Raw genomic sequence first — 20,416 nt, forward strand, 5'->3', positions numbered from 1 at the left:
TCACCGCGGGGACTTGCCAGCCCCGCCTGCAGGGGGCGCCCGGGATGGGGGGGGGAGGGCGGCCCGACTGGAGCCCCCTCCTGGGGGTGGGGGGCGGGGGGGTCCGGGGGCAGCGGGCCCGAGTCCAGCCGCCTGCGGTCGAGCGGCTCCAGCAGCAGCCGCCGCCGCCGCCGCCGGCGGTAATGGGAGCCAGACGCCGCTAATGCGCCTCGCGGCCGCTAATGGAGCCATTAACAGAACGGGCTGGGGGGCGGCGGGACTGGGGGGCGGCGGGGGACCGGCGGGACCGGCGGGGCGCACGCGGGACGCCTGCCCGGCTGCCCCCCGGGGCCCGGGCCCGGGCCGGGACTTGTCCCGTGGCTCCCTCGACACCGGCGGCCTTCGGTGGGCCCCGTCCTCGGGGCCCACGTGCCGCTGGCCTTCCCGGCTCCCGGGGCTGAGGGGCGGCGGGCTCCGGCTCTGCCCTACGACCCCGGGACGCCCGGACCCCCGAGACCGCCCCCCCGAGACCCCCGGGCCGGGGCAGCGCCGCAAGGGGCGATGCGCCCGGCGGCCAGGAGGGGGCAGCACGACCCCTCCGTCCGCCGCGCGCCCGCGCCCGCGCCCCGCCTGCAGCGCGCGCCCGGGGCCCGAGGCCGCGCGAGGCCACCGGGAAGCCCGGGTCCGTTCGCCCGGCGCAAGCCTCCCCCGGCCCCGCCTCGCCCCCCGCCCAAGCCCCCTTAAGCCCGGGAACTGGGGGAGGGGGAGCAGCGGGTTACGCGAGGCCAGCGTGGGCCGGGCACGGGCGGGGAAGGTGCGACGGGCACCGGGGCGGAGGGGCGGGGGGGCAGAGGGTCAAGTGGACAGCCGAGCGGGAAGCCACGGGCGAGCCGGGGTCTGAGAGAGAAGCAGGGTCCGCCCGGGATCCCGACAGGGAGAGGAGACGCGGGCCTGGGGCGGCGGCGGCGGCGGGGGGACCGGCCGGCGGCTGGCAGGGGCGGCGGCGGCGGCGGCGGTGGCTTGGCAGCCGCCCGGATCTCTGCCCACCGGGGGCACAGGTGCACCGCCCCCGGATCGAGGGGAGAGGACCCCCCCCCCCAACGCGCACACCACGGTGCCCCTCCTCTCCAGGCGGCCCCCGCTTCCTGCTGTGGAAGCCGGGCTCGGGGAAACAGGTGGCGGGAGAAGGGGCGAGGGCAGGCCGGAGCGGGGGCGGGCGGGAGGGAGGGCCGGGCGGGGCAGGGAGAAAGAAAGCGGGTTCAGGGTCCAAGGGAAAGGTCGGGGCTGCGATGGCCTGCTCGCCCTCCCTCCCCAAAATGCGGGCCCTAGTTTTCTCCCGCTCCCCAGTTCCCCATCCTGGTTGGAGCTCAGGGATGCCTGGCTGGCTCTTTTTTTTTTATGGTCTCCGTCGAGCGCTCTATTCTGCACCGGGCACCGTACCGAGCGCTGAGGTGGATACAAGCTGATTGGGTCGGACGCGGTCCCTGTCCCACGTGGGGCTCACAGTCTTCATCCCCACTTTCCAGCTGAGGGAACTGAGGCCCAGAGAAATAAAGTGACTTGCCCGGGGTCGCACGGCAGACCAGAAGCCGAGGCGGCCTTAGAACCCGGGTCCCGTGACTCCCGAGCCCGGGCTCTTTCCACCTGGCCGCGCTGCTGCAGCCTTCCTCCCCACGGGGGCCCCGGCGACTTTCCCCGAGAGGCTCCCGCTCCTCTCAGCCTCCTGGGCAGCAGGGCGGGGAAGTGGGGCGGGGAGGTGGAGGGGGGTGAGGGGAGAGCAGAGATACGGGGAGATAGCTGGGGGGGGGGGGGGGTGGGAGAGACAACAGACAAGCAGAGCGACCGAGGGCCAGACAGAGCCGGGGGGAAGGTACGGCTAACCGGAGACACGACTCCGTTCTTACGGGCCCCACCCCGGGCGCCCTCGAAGCCCCCCAAATTCCCGAGCCTCGACCCGTTGGGAGACACAGAGAGGACGGCGGGGCGGGGGGGGGGCCTGGGGGGCAGGGGAGCGGGATCCGGCGCGGGCAGGGAGGTGGTGTGGAGGCGGGGAGGGAGGGAGAGGCAGAGGCGGCGGCGGCGGCAGCTGGGCCGGGTCAGACCGTGCCCAGAATGTGCAGAATGCACGGGCCGCCCGCCGCCTGCCCCGGCACGTCCCCAAGCGGAAGCGAGGGCTGGCAGGACCGGCGGCGGGGAGGGCGGGCGGGAAGCCGGGCACACCCTCCGCCACCCCCTCGCACCTGCCGGGGCCGGAGGGTCACGGCCGGCCCGAGCCGGGGTGCCCGCCCCCACGCCCGGCCGACCGGGCCCGGGGCTCACCGACCCCAACGCGGGCCGCCCTCCCGACCCGCCGCGGCTGACCCCCCGACCCGCCGCGGGCCGTCCGCCCGACCCGCCGCGGGCCGTCCGCCCGACCCGCGCGGGCCTCCGGGACCCGGCTCCCCAAGGGGCCGCGGGGCCCCCGTCCGCTCCGTCCCAGTCCCCGGCGCCCGAGAGGGGGATGCGGCGGGGCCGGCCCACCGGGCCCTCCCGGGTTCCGCCGACCCCCGGCGCCCACCCCGGTGCCACGCCCCCGGTTCCTTACCTGTCCCGGGGCGGCCCATGATGACCTCCTTCTTGGGGGCGGGGTGGCCGGAGTAGCCGCTGGGCACGAGGACGGGCAGCAGGGCGGTGGGCGACGGGTGGAAGGCCACGGGCTGGAAGGGGGAGGAGGCCAGGCCGAAGGCGGGCCCCGCCTGGGCCACGGCAGCCGGGCCGGCGGGGGACACGCTGATGGGGACCGGGGCGGGCAGGGGCGGCGGGGGACCGGGCTTGCCGCTGCCCGCCCCCGGGGGAGGCGGGTGGTCCCGGCCCGGGCGGGCCGGCCCCCCGGCCCGGGGCTCGCCCCCGGCGGCCTCGGCGGCGAACTTGGAGGGCAGGGGCACGTCGGGGTTGCGGACGATGACGGGCGAGTCCCGCTGCTGCACGGCGGGCACGCGCCGCACCGAGGGCCCGGGGTCGGAGGTCAGGCCGGCCGGCGGGGGCAGCAGCAGCAGCGGCGGGGACGGCTGGCGGGAGCGGGGGAACGGGCCGGCGGGCGACACGGCCCGGAAGCCGGCGGGCGCGGAGGGGGCGGGGGCGTGGGCGACCGAGTCGGCGCCGGGGTCCGGGCCCTCGCCCTTCTGGAAGTCCGGGTGGCCGCCGGCGCCCCCCGGCCCGCCCAGGCCCCCGGCGTGGGGGAGCAGGTCCGGCTTGCGCCGGCCGGGGCTCATGGGCACGGTGAAGGTCAGGTTGGTCTGGAAGGTGGGGAGGATGCCCGACGAATGGCGCTCGCGGGGGCCGGGGGGCGGCGGGTGCGGGCCCAGCTCGGGCGGGGTGAGCACCCCGGCCTTGGGCGTGCTGGCGCTCAGGTGGCGGCTGCGGGCGGTCGAGCGCTGGATGACCGGCGAGGCGTTGATGGGGCTGAAGTTGGCCGGGCGGAAGCCGAAGAGCGGCGAGGGCGAGGGCGACGGGGCGGGCGAGAAGGGGGACTGGGTGGACACGGGCGAGAAGGAGGGCGTGCCCGAGCGCGAGCTGCCCAGGGACACCAGCATGACGGCCGCCTCGCACTCGTCGAACTCGAAGCGCGACAGGTCGGCGGGCGCGACCAGCCGGGGCCGGGAGTCCCCGCGGGGGGCCACGCTGCTCGCCTCGCTCTCCCGCGACGTCTCGTCGCCCCAGTCGAACTCGGCGCTGCCCTCCCGGGCGGCCGGGCGGCCCCCGGCCCCGCCGGCCCCGCCGGCCCCCGCCCCGGCGCCCCCGGCCCCCGGCGTCCCGCCCTCGGCCCGGCCCTCCATCTCCTTGGTGCGCATGGACAGGTGGCGGGAGCAGTAACCGCGCCGCTGGGACTCCTTCATGCAGCCGTCGCGCGAGCAGAGCCGCCGCCACTGCTTGCCGTTGAACTTCTTGCGGATGCCGTTGGGCGTGCACACCACGTCCCCCTTCTTGTACTTCTGCTGGGCGGCCGTCAGCGGGGTGCGGGCCCGGGCCGGGGGCGCCGCCCCCTTCTCCGCCGGGGGGACCCCCGCCCCGCCGCCGGGGCCCGGGGAGGGCTGCTGGGGCGGGCGGCCGGGGCCGGCCGGCGACTTGGGCGGCGGGGACAGCAGCGGCGGCGGGGGCGGAGGGGGCGGCTGGGGCTGGGGCTGCGGCTGGGGCGGGGGCTGGGGCGGGGGCTGAGGGTGGGACGCGGGCTGGGGGTAGGGGTGGGGCCCCGAGGAGGGCGGCTTCTCCCCGGCCCGGCCCCCCGCCCGGCCCTCCTCGTCCCCCTCGGCCGGGCCCCGGCCGAAGCTGATCTTGGACACCTCCGCGTCCTCGGGCTGCCTGGGCTCCGGCCCGGGGGCGCAGGCCAGGGGCGGGAGCGCCGGGAGCACCGGGAGCGCGGGGAGGGGGGCCTCGGGCCCGGCCCCCTCCGCCTCCCCCCGGGGGGTGCCCGGGGCCGCCTTCTTCTCGGCGGGGCCCCACGGGGCCCGCAGGAGGCGCAGGCTGGAGCGGGCCACCCAGACGGCCTCCTCGCCGCGGGCCGGGGGCGGGCCGGGGGCCGGGGGGCCCCGGCCCAGGCGGACCTTGTAGGCGGCCGGCTTGGCGCCCACCTCCACCACCACCCCTTCCCGGTAGGCCGTGGCCCCCGCCTCCACGCACGTGCACACGGGCGTGCCCACGGCCAGGCTCCCCGGCGGGGGCGGGGCGTCCGGGACCACGTCCACGCCGCCGCCGCCGCCGCCGGCCCCCAGCGCCCCCTCGAAGTACGTGAGGGTCCGGTCCCCCGCGAACTGGACGCCCAGGTCCTGGCTGCGCCTCACCTGCCTCACCACGGCGGGCAGGAAGAGCCCGTCCCGCCGGGCCAGCACCCGCTGGGCCGGCCAGGGCCGCGGGCCGCCGTCGCCCCCGTCCCCGCCCTCGCCCTCGCCGGCGGGCCCGGGGGGCCGGGGCGGGTCGGGCGGGGGGGCGCCGCCCCCGCCGCCGGGCTCCGGGGGCTCCTCCTCCAGGTCGGCCGAGTGCTCGCTGGCCGTGTCGGTGGAGGACGAGCGGGCCGAGGCCGGCGGGGCGCCGGGGCCGCCCTCCTCCGGGGGTCCCGGGGGGTCCTCGGGCCCGCTGCCCCCGCCGGGCTCTTCCACGTGTTTCTTCTTGGGGGCGCGGGCCTTGAAGGTGGCCGTCTTGCGGCTGAGGGCCGGCTCCCAGCGGCCCGGCTCGGGCTCCGGCTCCGGCTCCCCGCCGTCGCCCTTGGCGGCGGCGCCCACCGGCGGGCCCGGGGCCGCCTCTCCCGGGGCGACGGCGGGTCCCGGGGGCAGGGCCGGGGAGGCCGGCGGCGGCTCCGGCACCCGCTCCTCCCGTGCGCCCCCGCGGCCCCTCCGCTCCTTCTCTTCTTCCTGCTCCTCCTCCTCCTCCTCCTCCTCCTCTTCCTCCTCCTCCTCCTCCTGGGCGGCCGCGGCGGCCGCCTCCTCCTCAGCTTCCGCGGCCTCCGTTCGTCGCTGCTGCCGCTCGGGCTCCTGCTGCCTGCCCGGCTCGCCCGCCGCTCGCCGCTTCTGGGCCTTGGTCCGGGGGCCCGGGGGGCCCTTTCCGCCGCCGTTGGTGTTGCCGCCGGGGCCGCCCGCTCTCTTCACCGGCTTCATCTTCTCGGTCCCGGCCTTGGACCTGTTGGGGGAGAGGGGGCCGGGGGGGGACCCGGGGGCCCCCGGAAGGGAGGCGTTGGCAGCGGTGCCCGCCGGCGCCGGCGCCAACCGGGTTAGGACCCTCCTCTCCTCCGGTCCCCGCCCCCCCACTCCCCCTCAGGCTCTGCCCCATCGCTGTCCGCCGGCCCCGCTCCCCCCACCCGACTCCCAGGCCCCGGATCCGAGGCGCCCATCCCCTGCCCACGGCACGCACCTCCCCGACTCTCGCTCTCTCACCCCCCGCCCCCAGAAGCACTAGCTTCGGCTCACACGGGGCACCGGGCGCACACGCCCGGGGCCGCGGTGGACTAGGCCCGCATCCCGCCCCGGGCAGCAGCAGGCCGGACACGCGGCCTCCCTGGACCGGGCGGACCCCGGTCGTCACACGCGTCCCTGGATGCGGGAGACAGACCCCCCCCATACACACACACACACACACACACACACGGATCGATTTGGGAGCGGAGCGGTGGGACAACACGGTGATCCGGGCAGCCGACAGAGAAGTGGCCATTTGGCCATTATTGCATCCCAACGGTCTGGGCGAGCCCATGGCCCACGGGCCCCTGCCAGCCGGTAGCGACCTTGGCGTGGGAGGTGGTGGCCCCCAGGGTCCGTCCCTTAGTCCCTTATCAGTGAAATCTCCGTGCCTCTCTCTACTCCACGTGATCACAACCACAGCTCCGGGGTGAGGAGGGGGAGGGGTGGGTGTGTATGGGTGTGTTGGGGGGGGGTGGTCCTGAATCACCCCCAGCCCACAGCAGGAGTACGGACTCCTTCCTACAAAGCCACACTGCAGGAGAAACTCTTCAGTGTGCCAGACACACACACACACACACACACTGACCAGACACACACACACACACACACACACGGGACCAGACACTTAGACACGCAGACCAGATGGACACACACACAAACACACAGAGACCAGACATATAAACACACACCCAGACGAGACCAGAAACATACACATCCAGCGAAGGCAGACACATACACACACCCACGGACCAGAGAGACACACACCCCCGCAGACCCGACACACACACAAGCACACACGCATACCCCAGACTTATACACCCACATACACATACACACACACACACACACAGAGCCCAGACACTCTCACGCCCACACGAACCAGAGAAACACAGACAAGACACATACAAACCTTAGAAACATATAAACACGGACACACACACACAGTAGACTGACACAAACGCACACAGGCCAGACAGATACAGAAGGGTTTAGCGGAAAGAGCACGGGTCCGGGAGTCTGAGGACCCGGGTTCTAATCCCGGTTCGGCCACTTGGTCATACAAGAGTATTGCCTTGGGCGAGTCACTTCTCTGGGCCTCAGTTTTCCCGTCTGGAAAATAGGGATGAAATACCTGCTCTCCCTCCCCTTAGACTGTGAAACCCATTTGGGACAGGGGGACAGGGACTGCGTCCACCTCCATTATCTCCTAACTACCCCGGTGCTTAGTTCAGTTCCCGGCACAGAGGAAGCACTTAATACCACAATTATTTATTTGCTTTATACACCCGCACCTGGTAGGTAGACACACGTACACATACGGACCCGACACGCACACAAACACCGACCACACAAACACATTCAGACCGGACGCCTGCCCACACTGACCGGACCCACACCCTAGATAGCCATATGCATACAGGCACAACACACACACACACACACACACGGCGACTACACAAACACATTCGGACCGGACGGATGCCTTCACCGACCAGACACACACACGCACACAACACCGCTCAACCGTACACCCGAAGACACACATGGCAGATGGACACACACCCCGACCAAACAGACACACGAAGACACAGATGGCAGATACACACACAACACATATTCACACGCGGGCACATACGCTCAGATCGTAAACACATGCGCACACTGGGAGCCAGCTACACGCGTACCCATCGACTGACACACGTACACGTGCCAGAGATCGGTTGGATGACCCGCAGACACAGCAGGTCAAACACACACACACACCGGGGATCAATCGGATGACACACAGACATACCAGGCCAAACACACACCCACCCCAGAGATCAGTCGGATGACACACAGACCATAGTGGGCCAGATACACACACACACACACAGAGGAAGAACTAGCACGATACACACAGCCACTCCAAGCACGACGTGCGGCCCGCTCACGGCCCCCCGCGTCCCGTCCCACCGGTTCCATCTCGGGCACGCGTGTTCTGGGAGCCCGTCACACGACCGGCACCGGGCGGCACACACCCGTGCTCACACCCCCCAGAGGCCTGGAGCTCGGATCCATCCCGACCTTTTCCCCACCCCTACGGCACCCGGGGCCAGAGACGTACAGACACATACACAGTGGCGCACACACGCGCCCGCACCCGACAGGCCCGGGGGAGCAGGGGCCCACATGCACCGACGCAGATCCGGCGATGGCCAGCCCACCGCGCACGCACACACAAACACACACAACACATGCGCAGCGGGGAGCAGACTCACAGTCACTCGGATCAGACACACCACACACCCACAGGGACACACATCTCCCCCCACCCCCACAAGGGCGGGCTGGCAGGCTGGCAGGCTGGCACGCTCGCCCTCTGTCCGGTCGGGTCGAAGCCTCTGACGTGGGCCCCGTGCGGGGGGCAGAGGGCCCGGGACCCCTCCGGTGACCTCCCGGGCTCCCGGGGCTGCGGGCGGCGGGGAAGAAGCACACGGGGCAATCGGCAAAGCCCCACCTCACCCACTTCCTGAACCCGCCGGCCCGTTCTTCTGCCCGCCCGCCCCTTTCTGGCTGGGGGTTTTCGTTGGGTTTTTTTGGGTGTCGTTTTTCGGCCTGTTGTTTTTTGGGGTCTTTTAAGCGGACCGCGCTCCCGAGACGGCCGGGGCCAGGGGCCGGCGGGGAGCGGGCCGGGACCTCGAAGGCCGGGCCCGGGCCCGGTGGCCATCCAAGATGGCCCGGGTCAGATGAGCAGGGTCCCCGCTGCCCGCTGAAACCCCGCCCCTCCCCCTGCTCTGAACGACTGCCCTTTCCCCCGGCCCCCCCCGGAACCACCGGACGGAGCGGGGGGCGAAACGGGACCCCGCTCTTCTCCCAGATGGTCATTTTTCGGCAACTCCCGTGGGTCCATCGCCCCCGGCCCCTCGCCGCCCTCCAACCGATGCACACAAGAGCCCCCGTGTGGGGGGGTGCGTGTGTGTTTGTGGGGGGGGGGGGGGGGGTCTCCCCTCCACACAACCCCCCCGACCCCTTCCCTCCGGCCCCCTCCCCGCTCCCGGCCCCTCTCTGACCCTCTGATGGCCCCTCTCTGCCCCCGCTGGGACCCCAGACCCCAGGATGCCCCCCCCCACACACAAACACACACACACACACACACACACACACAACCAGTCCCTCCTTACTCCCCTGACTCCCAAACAAGCTCTCTCGGCCTCCAGGTGCCCGGGCTGCCCGCCGCCCTCCAAACTGGGCCACCTCCTCCTCCTGCTCCTCCTTCCCAGCCGAGGGGACCCCAACCCCCTCTGCCCCCCCAAGCGCCCCCCCTTCCCGCCCCCCGGGGGGCCTGCGGCGAGGAGGCACCGGGAAGGGGGGGCAGAGGGAGCAGGAAGCGGGGCTCTGATGCCAGCCTGCCCGGCCCCGAGGCTCCATGGACTGCGGAGGGTCCGGGAGGGCAGTCGCCACGGTAAATATTATTAGATAACGACGATGACAGCGTCGCCTGCGCTCCCGGGCCATCTTCCCTACTCGTCCCCAGCTGGGCAGCCCCGCTCCTTCCCCGCCCCCCCGCTCCCCGGGACGCCCCTCCAACCGGCCCCCCCGGCTGTCAGTCCTCGGGGCTCCCCCGCCCCCCCCGGGACCCCTCTGTCCCCCCGGAACTCTCCTCGCCCCTCCCTGTCCTGGCCCCCCCGACCCCCCCGGGGTGTCCCGGGCCCCGCGCTCCCCCCGCCGCTTGTCCCCCCCCCCCCCCAGGCTTTCCTCTCTGCGCTGCGCCCCCCCCCTCCCCGCCCCCCCCTCACCTCGGCCTCCGGCGGGGATTCGGGGCGGGGGGGGCCGCGGTCCCGACTCGGTCCGGTCCGGTGCGTCCCTCCCCCCCCCTCGGGCTCTCCCTCTCGATTCTCCCTTTTTTTTTTACTCCAACACACAAAATGGTGAATGGACCTGCAACAGCTGGCGCCGCCAGCCAATCGGCGGCCACAACCCCGCTGACCGGCGCCGGCCCCGACCAATGGGCGGCCCCCGCCCCGCCGGCTCCGCCCCCCGCCGGACACCGACGCGCGCCGCACTCAATCGCCGCCGCCAGGCGGCGCCGCCGGGCGGAGCCGGGGCCTCAAGCCCGCCCCGCCGAGCGACCGACGTCGGCGGCGCCCAACCGCCGCCCGCCCGCAGGGGGCGCCCCGCCCCGCCGCCCGCGACCGACGGGCCCCCCGGCCAATGGCCAGCCGGCCCCGCGCGAAGGACCGTTACAGTAGCCAATGGCCGGCCGGCCCCGCGCCGCCTCCCCCTCCGGGCGGGACAGTAGCCAATGAGGAGCCGGGGGCGGAGCCCGCGGCCCGCACGGCCAATGGGAGGGGGCGGGGGGGGCGGGGCCGGCGCCGCTGGGCGATCGGCCGGCCGCGCGGCCTCCTGGGAGTCGTAGTCTTTCCGGGGCGCCCGCCTCTAGGTGGCGGCGGAGGGGAGACTACAAATCCCGTCGGGCACGACGGCTCTCGCTCTGAGGCGTCGGGGCGAAGGGGGGGGGGGGGGGGTGGAAAAAAAGTGGGAAGGGACTGTTCCCTCCGGGGTCCCCGGGCCCTCCCGGACGCCAGGCCGAGACTCACCCCGATCCCCGGCTCCGGCGTCGCCGGCGGCTTCCCTCGGCGGCGGCGGCACGAAGGGGCGGCGCGGGGAGCCGCCAACGGCCGCCCGCGAGCTCAGCGGCCAATCGGCGCCCGCCGGGGCGGAGCCATTACCTCACCGGCCTCTACGCGCCTGCCCCTCCCCCACGTGGAGTTGCTGGTGGCGGGGAGTGTGTGTGTGTGTTGGGGTGGGGGGGGGGAGCGGGGTGATGTCATCTTTCCGCCTCCTCATTGGCTGCCGAGTTCCCGGGGCCGGGGCCAATCGGAGGCCTCGGAGCGCCCGGCGCGGCCACGCGGAGGGTCTTGTTGCCACCAGGAGGGGAGAGAGAGAGAGAGAGAGAGAGAGAGCGCGCGCGCGTGCCGACGTGCGCGCCCCCGGCGGACGTGCGCGTGCGCCGAGGGGACGGAAGTGGAGGGCGGCGGCGCCAGCACGCGCGCGCGCCCCCGCCTCCCTCCTTCCTTCCCTCACACGTCCATCATAATAATAATGTTGGTATCTGTTAAGCGCTTCCTCTGGGCAGAGCACTGTTCTAAGCGCTGGGGGAGATCCAGGGTCATCAGGTTGTCCCACGTGGGGCTCCCAGTCTTCATCCCCATTTGACAGATGAGGGAACTGAGGCCCAGAGAAGTGAAGTGACTTGCCCGCAGTCACACAGCTGACAAGTGGCAGAGCCGGTTCGTCCTTCATTCACTCCGCCGGATTTAATAATAAGAAGAATAATAATGATGATGGCTTTTGTTAAGCGTTTACTATGTGCCAAGTACTGTTCTAAGCGCTGGAGAGGATACAGGGTCATCAGGTTGTCCCACGTGGGGCTCACAGGCTTCATCCCCCTTTGACAGATGAGGGAACTGAGGCCCAGAGAAGGGAAGTGGCTTGCCCAAAGTCACCCAGCTGACAGGTGGTGGAGCCTGGATTCGAACCTGTGACCTCTGACTCCCAAGCCCGGACTCTTGCCACTGGGCCACGCTGCATCTCTATTTACTGAGCGGTTACTGTGCCCGGAGGACTGGGCTGAGCGCTTGGAAAGCACAGTTTATTCACTCGTTCGGTCATATTGATTGAGGGCTTATTGTGTGCAGAGCACTGGGCTAAGCGCTTGGAAAGTACAATTAGGCAATATTCAGTCAGTCAGTCGTACTTATTGAGGGCTTACTGTGTTGAGAGCACTGGGATAAGTGCTTGGAAAGTACAATTCATCGACAATCATTCAGTCTTATTAAGTGCTTACTGTATGCAGAGCACTGGGCTAAGCGCTTGGAAAGTACAATTGGGCAACATTCATTCATTCAGTCGAATTATTGAGGGCTTTACTGTGTGCAGAGCACTGGGCTAAGCGCTTAGTACAATTCATCAACAATCATTCATTTAGTCTTATTTATTGAGCGCTTACTGTGTGCAGAGCACTGGGCTAAGCACTTGGAAAGTACAATTGGGCAACATTCATTCATTCAGTCGTATTTATTGAGGGTTTACTGTGTGCAGAGCACTGGGCTAAGCGCTTGGAAAGTGCAGTTGGGCAACATTCATTCATTCAATCATATTTACTGAGGGCTTACTGTGTAGAGAGCACTGGGCTAAACACTTGGAAAGTACAATTCATCAACAATCATTCATTCAGTCTTATTTATTGAGCGCTTACTGTGCACAGAGCACTGGGCTAAGCGCTTGGAAAGTACAATTGGGCAACATTCATTTATTCAATCGTATTTATAGAGCGCTTACTCCGTGGAGAGCACTGGGCTAAGCACTTGGAAAGTGCAGTTGGGCAACATTCATTCATTCAGGTGTATCTATTGAGGGCTTACTGTGTGCAGAGCACTGGGCTAAGCGCTTGGAATGGACAATTCGGCAACATTCATGCAATCGTATTTATTGAGGGCTTCCTGCGTGGAGAGCACTGGGCTAAGTACTTGGAAACTACAATGCATTCATTCATTCAATCGTATTTATAGAGCGCTTACTGTGTGGACAGCACTGGGCTAAGCACTTGGAAAGTACTGACTTTGTGCCCAACAATGTGCTGAGGGGTTGGGAGAGTCCCATAGAGTTAGTAGGCAGGATCCATGTCCTCGAAGAGTTGATATTCAATCCAACGCGGGAGACAGACGTTAAAAGAAATCACAGGTAGGAGCCGGTGGGGGCGTGGCCAGGGGGTCCTAGTCATTCATTCGTATTTCTTGAGCGCTTACTGTGTGCAGAGCACTGTACTAAGCGCTGGGGAAGTACAACTCAGCAGCAAATAGAGGCGATCCCTAACCCACAACGGGCTCACAGTCTAGAAGGGGAAGACAGACAACAAAACAAAACAAGTTGACAGGCATCGATACATTCAAAAAAGATGAATAGAATTATAGATATAACTCTATAGCGTGGGGCTCACCGTTTTAATCCCCATTTTACAGATAAGGTCACTGAGGCCCAGAGAACTGAAATGACTTGCATCCCGGCCCCGCTACTTGTCTGATCTGCTACTTGGGTAAGTCACTTCACTGGGCCTCAGTGACCTCATCTGTCAAATGGGGATGAGACTGTGAGCCCCAGGTGGGAGTCAGAGGTTGTGGGTTCTAATCCTGGCTCTGCCACTTATCAGCTGTGGGACTTTGGGGGACTTGTCCGATTCCCACCTGCGGATTCTCTCCCAGCGCTTAGTACAGAGTCCCACAAAGGCTGAGTGCTTCATCAGTCAGTCAAGTCAGTCAGTCAGTGCTATTCATTGAGTGCTTACTGTGTACTAAGCGCTCCTTTCCACTGCTCCCACTCCTTCTACATCGCCCTGACTCGCTCCCTTTATTGATGACGGTATTTGTTAAGCGCTTTCTATGGGCCAAGCACCGTTCTAAGCACTGGGGTCGATGCAAGGTAATCAGCTTGTCCCACGTGGGGCTCACAGTCTTAATCCCCATTTTACAGATGAGGGAACTGAGGCACAGAGAAGTGAAGCGACTTGCCCAAAGCCACACAGCTGATAAGTGGCGGAGCCGGGATTAGAACCCTGGACCTCTTGATTCCCCAGCCCGGGCTCTTTCCACTGAGCCACGCTGTTCTATTCAACCCAGCCCCACAACACTTATGTCCATGTCTGTCATTTATTGATTTCTATTAATATCTGTCTCCCCCTCTAGACGGTAAGCTTGTTGAGGGCAGGGAATATGTCTGTTCATTCAATCGTATTTATTGAGTGTTTACTATGTGTGGAGCTCTGTACTAAGCGCTTGGGAAAGTACAATACAACCACAAACAGTGACATTCCCTGCCCCCAAAGAGCTTACGGTCTAGAGGGGGGGAGATAGATATCAGTACAAATAAATAGAAGTTTATTATATTGTACTCTCCCAAGCGCTCAGTCCAGGGCTCAATAAATATGATTGAATTGTGGACAGAGCGCTGAACTAAACGTTTGGGAAAGTACAACAATATAACAGACTCATTCCCTGCCCACAGTGAACTTACAGTCTAGAGGGGGAGACAGACATTAATAGAAGTTGATAAATGACAGATATGGACATAAGTGCCGTGGGGCTGGGTGGGAGGGATGAATAAAGGGAACGAGTCAGGGCGACGCAGAAAAGGGAGGAAAGGAGAAGAGGAAAGGAGGGCTTAGTCAGGGAATAAATACTATTACTAATAAACTTTATTCGTCCTAGATGCGGCTATTACTTAGACTCTGAGCCCCATGTAGGACAGGGACTGTGTCCAACTTGATTAACTCGTGTCTACCCCAGTGCTTGGCACATAGTAAGGGCTTAATAAATACCATCGTCATTCACTAAGCTCCATTTTCCTCATCTCCCACTCCCTTCTCCGTTGCCCTGACTTGCTCCCTTTGCTCTTCCCCGCTCCCGGCCCCACGCCACTCATGTCCATATCTGTCATTTTATTTGTTTGTATTGATATCCGTCTCCCCCACCTCTGGTCTGCGAGCTCGTTGTGGGCGGGGATTTTCACGGTTTATTGTAGTACTGTTCTTTCCCAAGCGCGTAGTACAGTGCTCTGCGCACAAAGACGATTGAATGAATGAATGAGTGATTATACCACGCCAGGGTAGATCATTCGACGAAGAATTGATCTGCTTCACCATCAGGTTACTCCGACTGAGGCGGGGGTCGGTCCAGAACACTGTGGGGGAAGAAGTCATCCACTGAGCAGGTGACTGTTGGGGTGCACGGTTGTGGGGGGCGGAAGGGGGGGGTCACTCACAGTGTTCTTGCTGCCATCGGGGGCTCAAACTGGACCACAATGGGTCTGATTGTGTCTGACCTATCGACCTTGTCTCTCTCACCCACGTCTTGCCTCTGGTACGGAAGGCCTTCCCCCTTCATTTCCATTGTATTAAGAATGATGGTATTTGTTAAGCGCTTACTATGTGCCAAGCACTATTCTCCGCACTGGATTGATGTCTGTCTCCCCCCTCTTGACTGTATGCTTCCTGAGGGCAGGGAATGTCACTGTTTATGGCTCTATCGTACTTTCCCGAGCGCTTAGTACAGTGCTCTGCACAAAGGAAGCGCTCATTAGATATGATTGACTGACTTCTCCGTGCCTCAGTTTCCTCAACTGTCAAAATGGGAATTCAATCCCCGTTCTCTCTCCTGCAAATAATAATAGTTATTATGGTACTTGTTAAGCACTTACTATGTGCTGAGCACTGTTCTAAGCACTGCGGTAGTTACAAGTTGATCAGGTTAGACCGTGAGCCCCATGTGGGACAGGGACTGTGTCCAACCTGATTATCTTGTATCTATCCCAGCGCTTAGCACAGTGCCTGACATAGAATAAGCACTTAATAGATATAATAATGATAATGATAATAACAGTGATAATCCTTGGGGAAGTCACCGTGTGCTGTGGTGGGGCAGAGTCAGACCGAGCTGGGAGGAAGCAACCACCATCCAAAGGGATTTTCCACAAATGACCAAAGGGATCACATCGGGGCAGGGGAAACCCAGTGACCGTCCCCCAGTTTGGAGGATGCTGTCCTAAGGGGAACCCCCAGCCCCATCTGTGGTGGAACCGGGATTAGAACCCATGACTCGTGCTCTACCCCCTAGGTCCTCCTGTTTCTCAAGTTGTAGTCATAGAAATAGTGGAGGCAGGAGAGGAGCAGTGCGTCAGCTGTGTGACTTTGGGCCAGTCTCTTCACTTCTCTGGGCCTCAGTTACCCCATCTGGCAAATGGGGATGAAGACTGTGAGCCCCACGTGGGACCACCTGATCACCTTGTATCCTCCCCAGCGCTTTGAACGGTGCTTGGCACATAGTAAGCGCTTAACCCATGCCATCATCATTATCATTATTATTACCTAGTGAAAAAAGCACGGGCCTGGGAGTCAGCGGACCTGGTAGAGTTCTAATCCCGACTCTGCCCCTTGTCTTCTATGTCAAGTCACTTCACTTCTCTGTGCCTCGGTTTCCTCAACTGTGAAAATGGGGATTCAATACCTCTTCTCCCTCCTATTTAGACTGTGAGCCTTATGGGGGACGGGAGCTGTGTCCAACCTGATTAACTGGTATCTACCTCAGTGCTTAGAACAGTGCTTGGCACATAGTAAGCACTTAAGTCCTATAATAAGAATAATAGCAGCAGTATTTAGTATTAGTCATGATAACGATGGTATTTGTTAAGAGCTTATTATGTGCCGAGCACTGTTCTAAGTGCTGGGGTAGATACAAGCTAATCAGATTGGACCCAGTCCCTGTCCCAGAGGGGGCTCACAGTCTTAATCCCCATTTTATGGCTGGGGCAACTGAGGCCCAGAGAAGTGAAGTGACTTACCCAAGGTCACAGCAGACAAGTGGCAGAGCCGGGATTAGAACCCAGGTCCTTAGCAGTGATAGTCATATTTAATAGCAGTAAATTTCATTAGGCCCCTACCCTGCGGTAAACCACGTCTTTATTTTTCCCAAGAAAACTCTATGGGTTTTAGGCTGCCAGAACGATTGCAGGTGGCGGTGGGGCGTTCTGGAAGAGATGCGTCCGCGGCGTCGCTTAGGGTCGCCGCCGACGCTACAGCATAAGACGAGACACTACGTGCAAAGCACTGTCCTAAGCCCTGAGAAAAAAATAGACTTATTCCAAGTAGACGAGGTCCCTGGTTCTAAAGAGGCTCACAAGCAAAGAAGAAGAGGTGGGAAAGAGGGGAATATTGGCAAACGAACTCACAAGGAAGGAAAAATAACATAATGACAAAACCCAAAGAGGCAAAGATGAGAATAAATATCACAAAACTTTTCAGTTTCCTGCTCTTGACCATCCCGGGAGGACTGTTCAGAGTCCAACAGTCAAGTCCCCGCTGTCACAAGAACATAAAATTCCCGAAATTCTAAAATTTCAGGTCTCTGCCACTGGGACCTAGGGCAGAATGGGGTCTGATGTCATTCAGTCAATGACTGGTATTTATTGAGCACTTTCTGTGTGTGGAGCACTGAGCTAAGCACTTGGGAGAGGAGGAGGAGAAATAATATTTATTAAACGCTTCCCTTTATAGGTTGTGAGCTCCTTGAGGGACAGGGTCTCTGTCTACAACCTGTAGACTCTCTTTACCAGTGCTTAGTACAGTGCTCTGCACAGAGTGAGCACTTAATGAAGATTACTGCTACTATTGTTATGCCACCGAGAAGCGGCGTGGCCTAGTGGAAAGAGCAGGGGCCTGGGAGTCAGGGGACCTGGGTTCTAATCTCGGCTCCACCACATTCAGCTGTGTGACCGCGAGTAACTCACTTCACTTCGCGGAGCCTCAGTTACCACATCTGTTGAATGGGGATTCAATCCTACTCCCTCTTACTTAGTGAGCCCCGTGGGGGACCGGACTGTATCCCATCTGATTAACTTGTGTCTACCCCAGTGCTTAGAACAGTGCTTGGCACCTAGTAATGTTTAACAAGTACCATAATAATCATGCTACTAATAATATCAATCAGTCATATTTATTGAATGCTTATTGTGTGCAGAGCACCGTATTAAGCACTTGGGAGAGTACCATTCAACAATATAGTAGACACATCCCCTGCCCACAAGGAGCTTACAGTCTAGAGGGGGAGACAGGCGTTAATGAAAATAAATAAATGGAAAGGAGGGTTTAGTCAGGGAAGGCCTCTTGGAGGAGATGGGCCTTTAGTAATGCTTTGAAGAGCGGGGAGGGTCACTGTCGGATATGAAGAGGGAGGGCGTTCCAGGCCAGAGGTAGGACGTGGGCGAGAGGTCGGAGGCGAGATAGATGAGATCGAGGTACATTGAGTAGGTTGGCATCAGAGGAGCAAAGTGTACCCGCTGGGTCGTAGTAGGAGGATGGCGAGGTGAGGGAGGAGGGGCCAAGGGGATTGAGTGCTTTAAAGCCGACGGTAAAGAAAAAGAAAAGACAGTAGGGCCCAGAAAGGTTCTTAGTGAGGGAGAGAGAATCCTGTGAGTGAGAAAGAGGCGTTCTTTCCCCACGTCAACCCCTTCCCTCCCACCCCCGAAGGTGATGCAGGGAGGAGAGAGCCTGGGCCTGGGCTTCAGAAGGACCTGGGTTCTAATGTCGTCTCTGCCACGTGTCTGCTGCATGACCTTGGAGATTGTCACTTCACTTCTCTGGGCCTCAGTTACCTCATCTGTTGAATGGGGATTCAATCCTACTCTGTCATTTGTAAAATGGGGATTAAGACTGTGAGCCCTCTATGGGACACGGACTGTTTCCAACCTGACTAACTTGTATCTACCCCAGCACTTAGTACAGTGCCTGCCACATAGTAAGCATTTAACAAATAACATCAAAAAAACCCCAAAACCTGATTAACTTGTATCTACCTCCAGCATTTAGTACAGTGCCTGGGGCGTAGTAAATGCTTAACAAATACCATAAAAAAACCTGATTATCTTGTGTCTACACCAATGCTTAGCCCACTGCCTGACACATAGTAATAGTGAGGTAACTGAGATGCAGAGAAGCAAACACCGTAAAAAACCCCTGGCTAGCTTGTATCTACCTCAGTAGTGAATACAGTACCTGCCACACTGTAAGCACAAAGCAAATATATATATAAAAGAAATGACAAGCTTGTGTCTACCCAGCACTTAGTACAGTCCCTGCCACATAGAAGTCATTTAACAAATGTCATTAAAAAAAAAGTGACAGATTCCCTTTCCAGCAGGAGCTAGCGCTCCGAAGGGGAAACGTACATAAAAATATTTTCAGTCGAAGTAATCAAAATAATTGAACGTAAGAGTGAATAAATATATATACAAGTGTTGAAAATGGAAGTCTATATCACTATAAATGTATCCTTTCTTTTTTCCCTTGGTTCCCCCCCCCCCCCCCCCCGTATCTCTCTGTCCCTCTTTCTCAGACTCCTTTCTCGACTGTTTTCCTCCTCACATCCCTCTCTCCTTAAGCGCTTCAATCCGTCTAGCCGGATATCCCGCTTGCTGTCTCTAGACGTCTCTGTTTTTCTACCTGTCTCTCTTCCTCTCTGGGTCTCTCCCAGGTCTCTTGGGTCTCTGGCCTCTGTTTGATTTCTGCGTCTCTTGCTCTCTCTCTCTCTCTGCTGTTCTGGGTCTCACCGCCTGCCTCGAGCTTCCCTCCTCTGGTTTCTCGTTTCCACGGGCACAAGCGTTGTTCAGCTCCGTTCCACCTCCTAAGGACAGAGATTGTAGCCCTATGTGGGTCAGAGACTGTGTCCAATGCAATTACCTTGTATTTACCCCAGGGCTTAGGACAGTGCCTGGCCCACAATAAGAGCTTAGCAAATTCCACAATTATTATTATTATTATCTGGGAGAATGAGGAGAGGCTCTCCCTTCTCCCTTGTTCCTGTCCTGACTACCATTCAGTTTTTTAACCTCTGCCCCCTCCTCCCCTCTCCCTTTCCCCTCTTTTCTCCCCCCTCCTCTTCTCCAAGAAGTCAGACATCCTCCAATCAATCAATCAATCAATCAATCATATTTGTTGAGCGGTTACTATGTGCCGAGCTCTGTACTAAGCACTTGGGTGGGTACGGTACAACAGAGTAGTCGGCCGCTTGCTTTCCTCCAAGGTCCCGGGCATCCTGCTTCCTGACCCCGTCCTCCTCCCTCCCTCCCCTTTTTTAATGGTATTTGTTATGCGCTTACGCTGTGTCAAGCACTGTTGATAATAATGATTATGGTATTTGTTAAGCACTTACTATGTTCCAGGTACTATACTAAGCGCTGGGGTGGATCCAAGCAAATTGGGTTGGACACAGTCCCTGTCCCACGTGGGACTCGCAATCTCAATCCCCTTTTGACAGATGAGGTCGTGGAGGCCCAGAGAAGCGAAGTGACCCGCCCAAGGTCACACAGCAGACGAGCGGCGGAGCCGGGATTAGAACCCATGACCTTCTGACTCCCAGGCCCGGGCTCGCTCCACGACACCATGCTTGTTCTAAGCGCTGGGGTAGATAGAAGCCTATCAGGCTTGACACAGTTCATGGATCTGGAGCTCAGGGTTTAAGTTAGTGAGGGGAGGATTTAATCCCCATGTTACAGGTGAGGTAACTGAGATGCAGAGAAGCAAAGTGACTCACCCAAGGTCACACAGCAAGCCCCTGGCAGAGTCAGGATTAGAACCCAGGTCCTCTGACTCCCGGGCCCGGTCTCTTTCCACTGGGCCTCACTGCACCGCTTCTCATGGACCCCAAGCGGCCCGGATCCCCAGCCCCTCTCCCCTGCTGTGGACACGGGGCGGGCCGGGGGTGGGGTGGTGGTGGGGGGTCTCATCTTCCCATCTTGGTTCTCCCTTTCCCATCCCCACAGAGCCATCATAATAATAATGTTGGTGTTTGTTAAGCGCTTACTATGTGCAGAGCACTGTTCTAAGCGCTGGGGGAGATACAGGGTCATCAGGTTGTCCCACGTGAGGCTCACAGTTAATCCCCATTTTACAGATGAGGTAACTGAGGCACAGAGAAGTGAAG

General features: G+C 62.0%; 1 protein-coding gene across 1 annotated transcript; it reads right to left on the bottom strand.

The window, feature by feature from the left end:
- On the bottom strand, positions 1-10,583 carry LOC120638395 (protein capicua homolog). The gene is made up of 7 exons (XM_039912181.1): positions 10,487-10,583; positions 4,410-5,628; positions 3,769-4,001; positions 2,845-3,690; positions 2,564-2,748; positions 931-1,127; positions 1-609 (listed from the first exon to the last, which is right to left on the bottom strand). The coding sequence occupies exons 2-7, from the start codon at positions 5,604-5,606 to the stop codon at positions 1-3; spliced, it is 3,267 nt and encodes a 1,088-aa protein (XP_039768115.1). The 5' UTR covers positions 5,607-5,628; positions 10,487-10,583.
- Between the last annotated feature and the right edge of the window lie 9,833 nt (positions 10,584-20,416).

This window comes from Ornithorhynchus anatinus, chromosome 5 (genome assembly GCF_004115215.2).
Source record: "Ornithorhynchus anatinus isolate Pmale09 chromosome 5, mOrnAna1.pri.v4, whole genome shotgun sequence".
Classification (NCBI taxonomy): Eukaryota; Metazoa; Chordata; class Mammalia; order Monotremata; family Ornithorhynchidae; genus Ornithorhynchus; species Ornithorhynchus anatinus.

Coding starts and splice junctions, on each gene's coding strand:
- LOC120638395 (XM_039912181.1), bottom strand. CDS start 5,606: ATGAAGCCGGTGAAGAGAGCGGGCGGCCCCGGCGGCAACACCAACGGC. Junction 3,691..3,768: donor GGCCGGGCCGAGGGCGGGAC/GCCGGGGGCCGG, acceptor CCGGGAGGGCAG/CGCCGAGTTCGACTGGGGCG. Junction 610..930: donor CGCCGCCGCCGCCGCCCCAG/GCCCGCGTCTCC, acceptor CGCGCGCTGCAG/GCGGGGCGCGGGCGCGGGCG.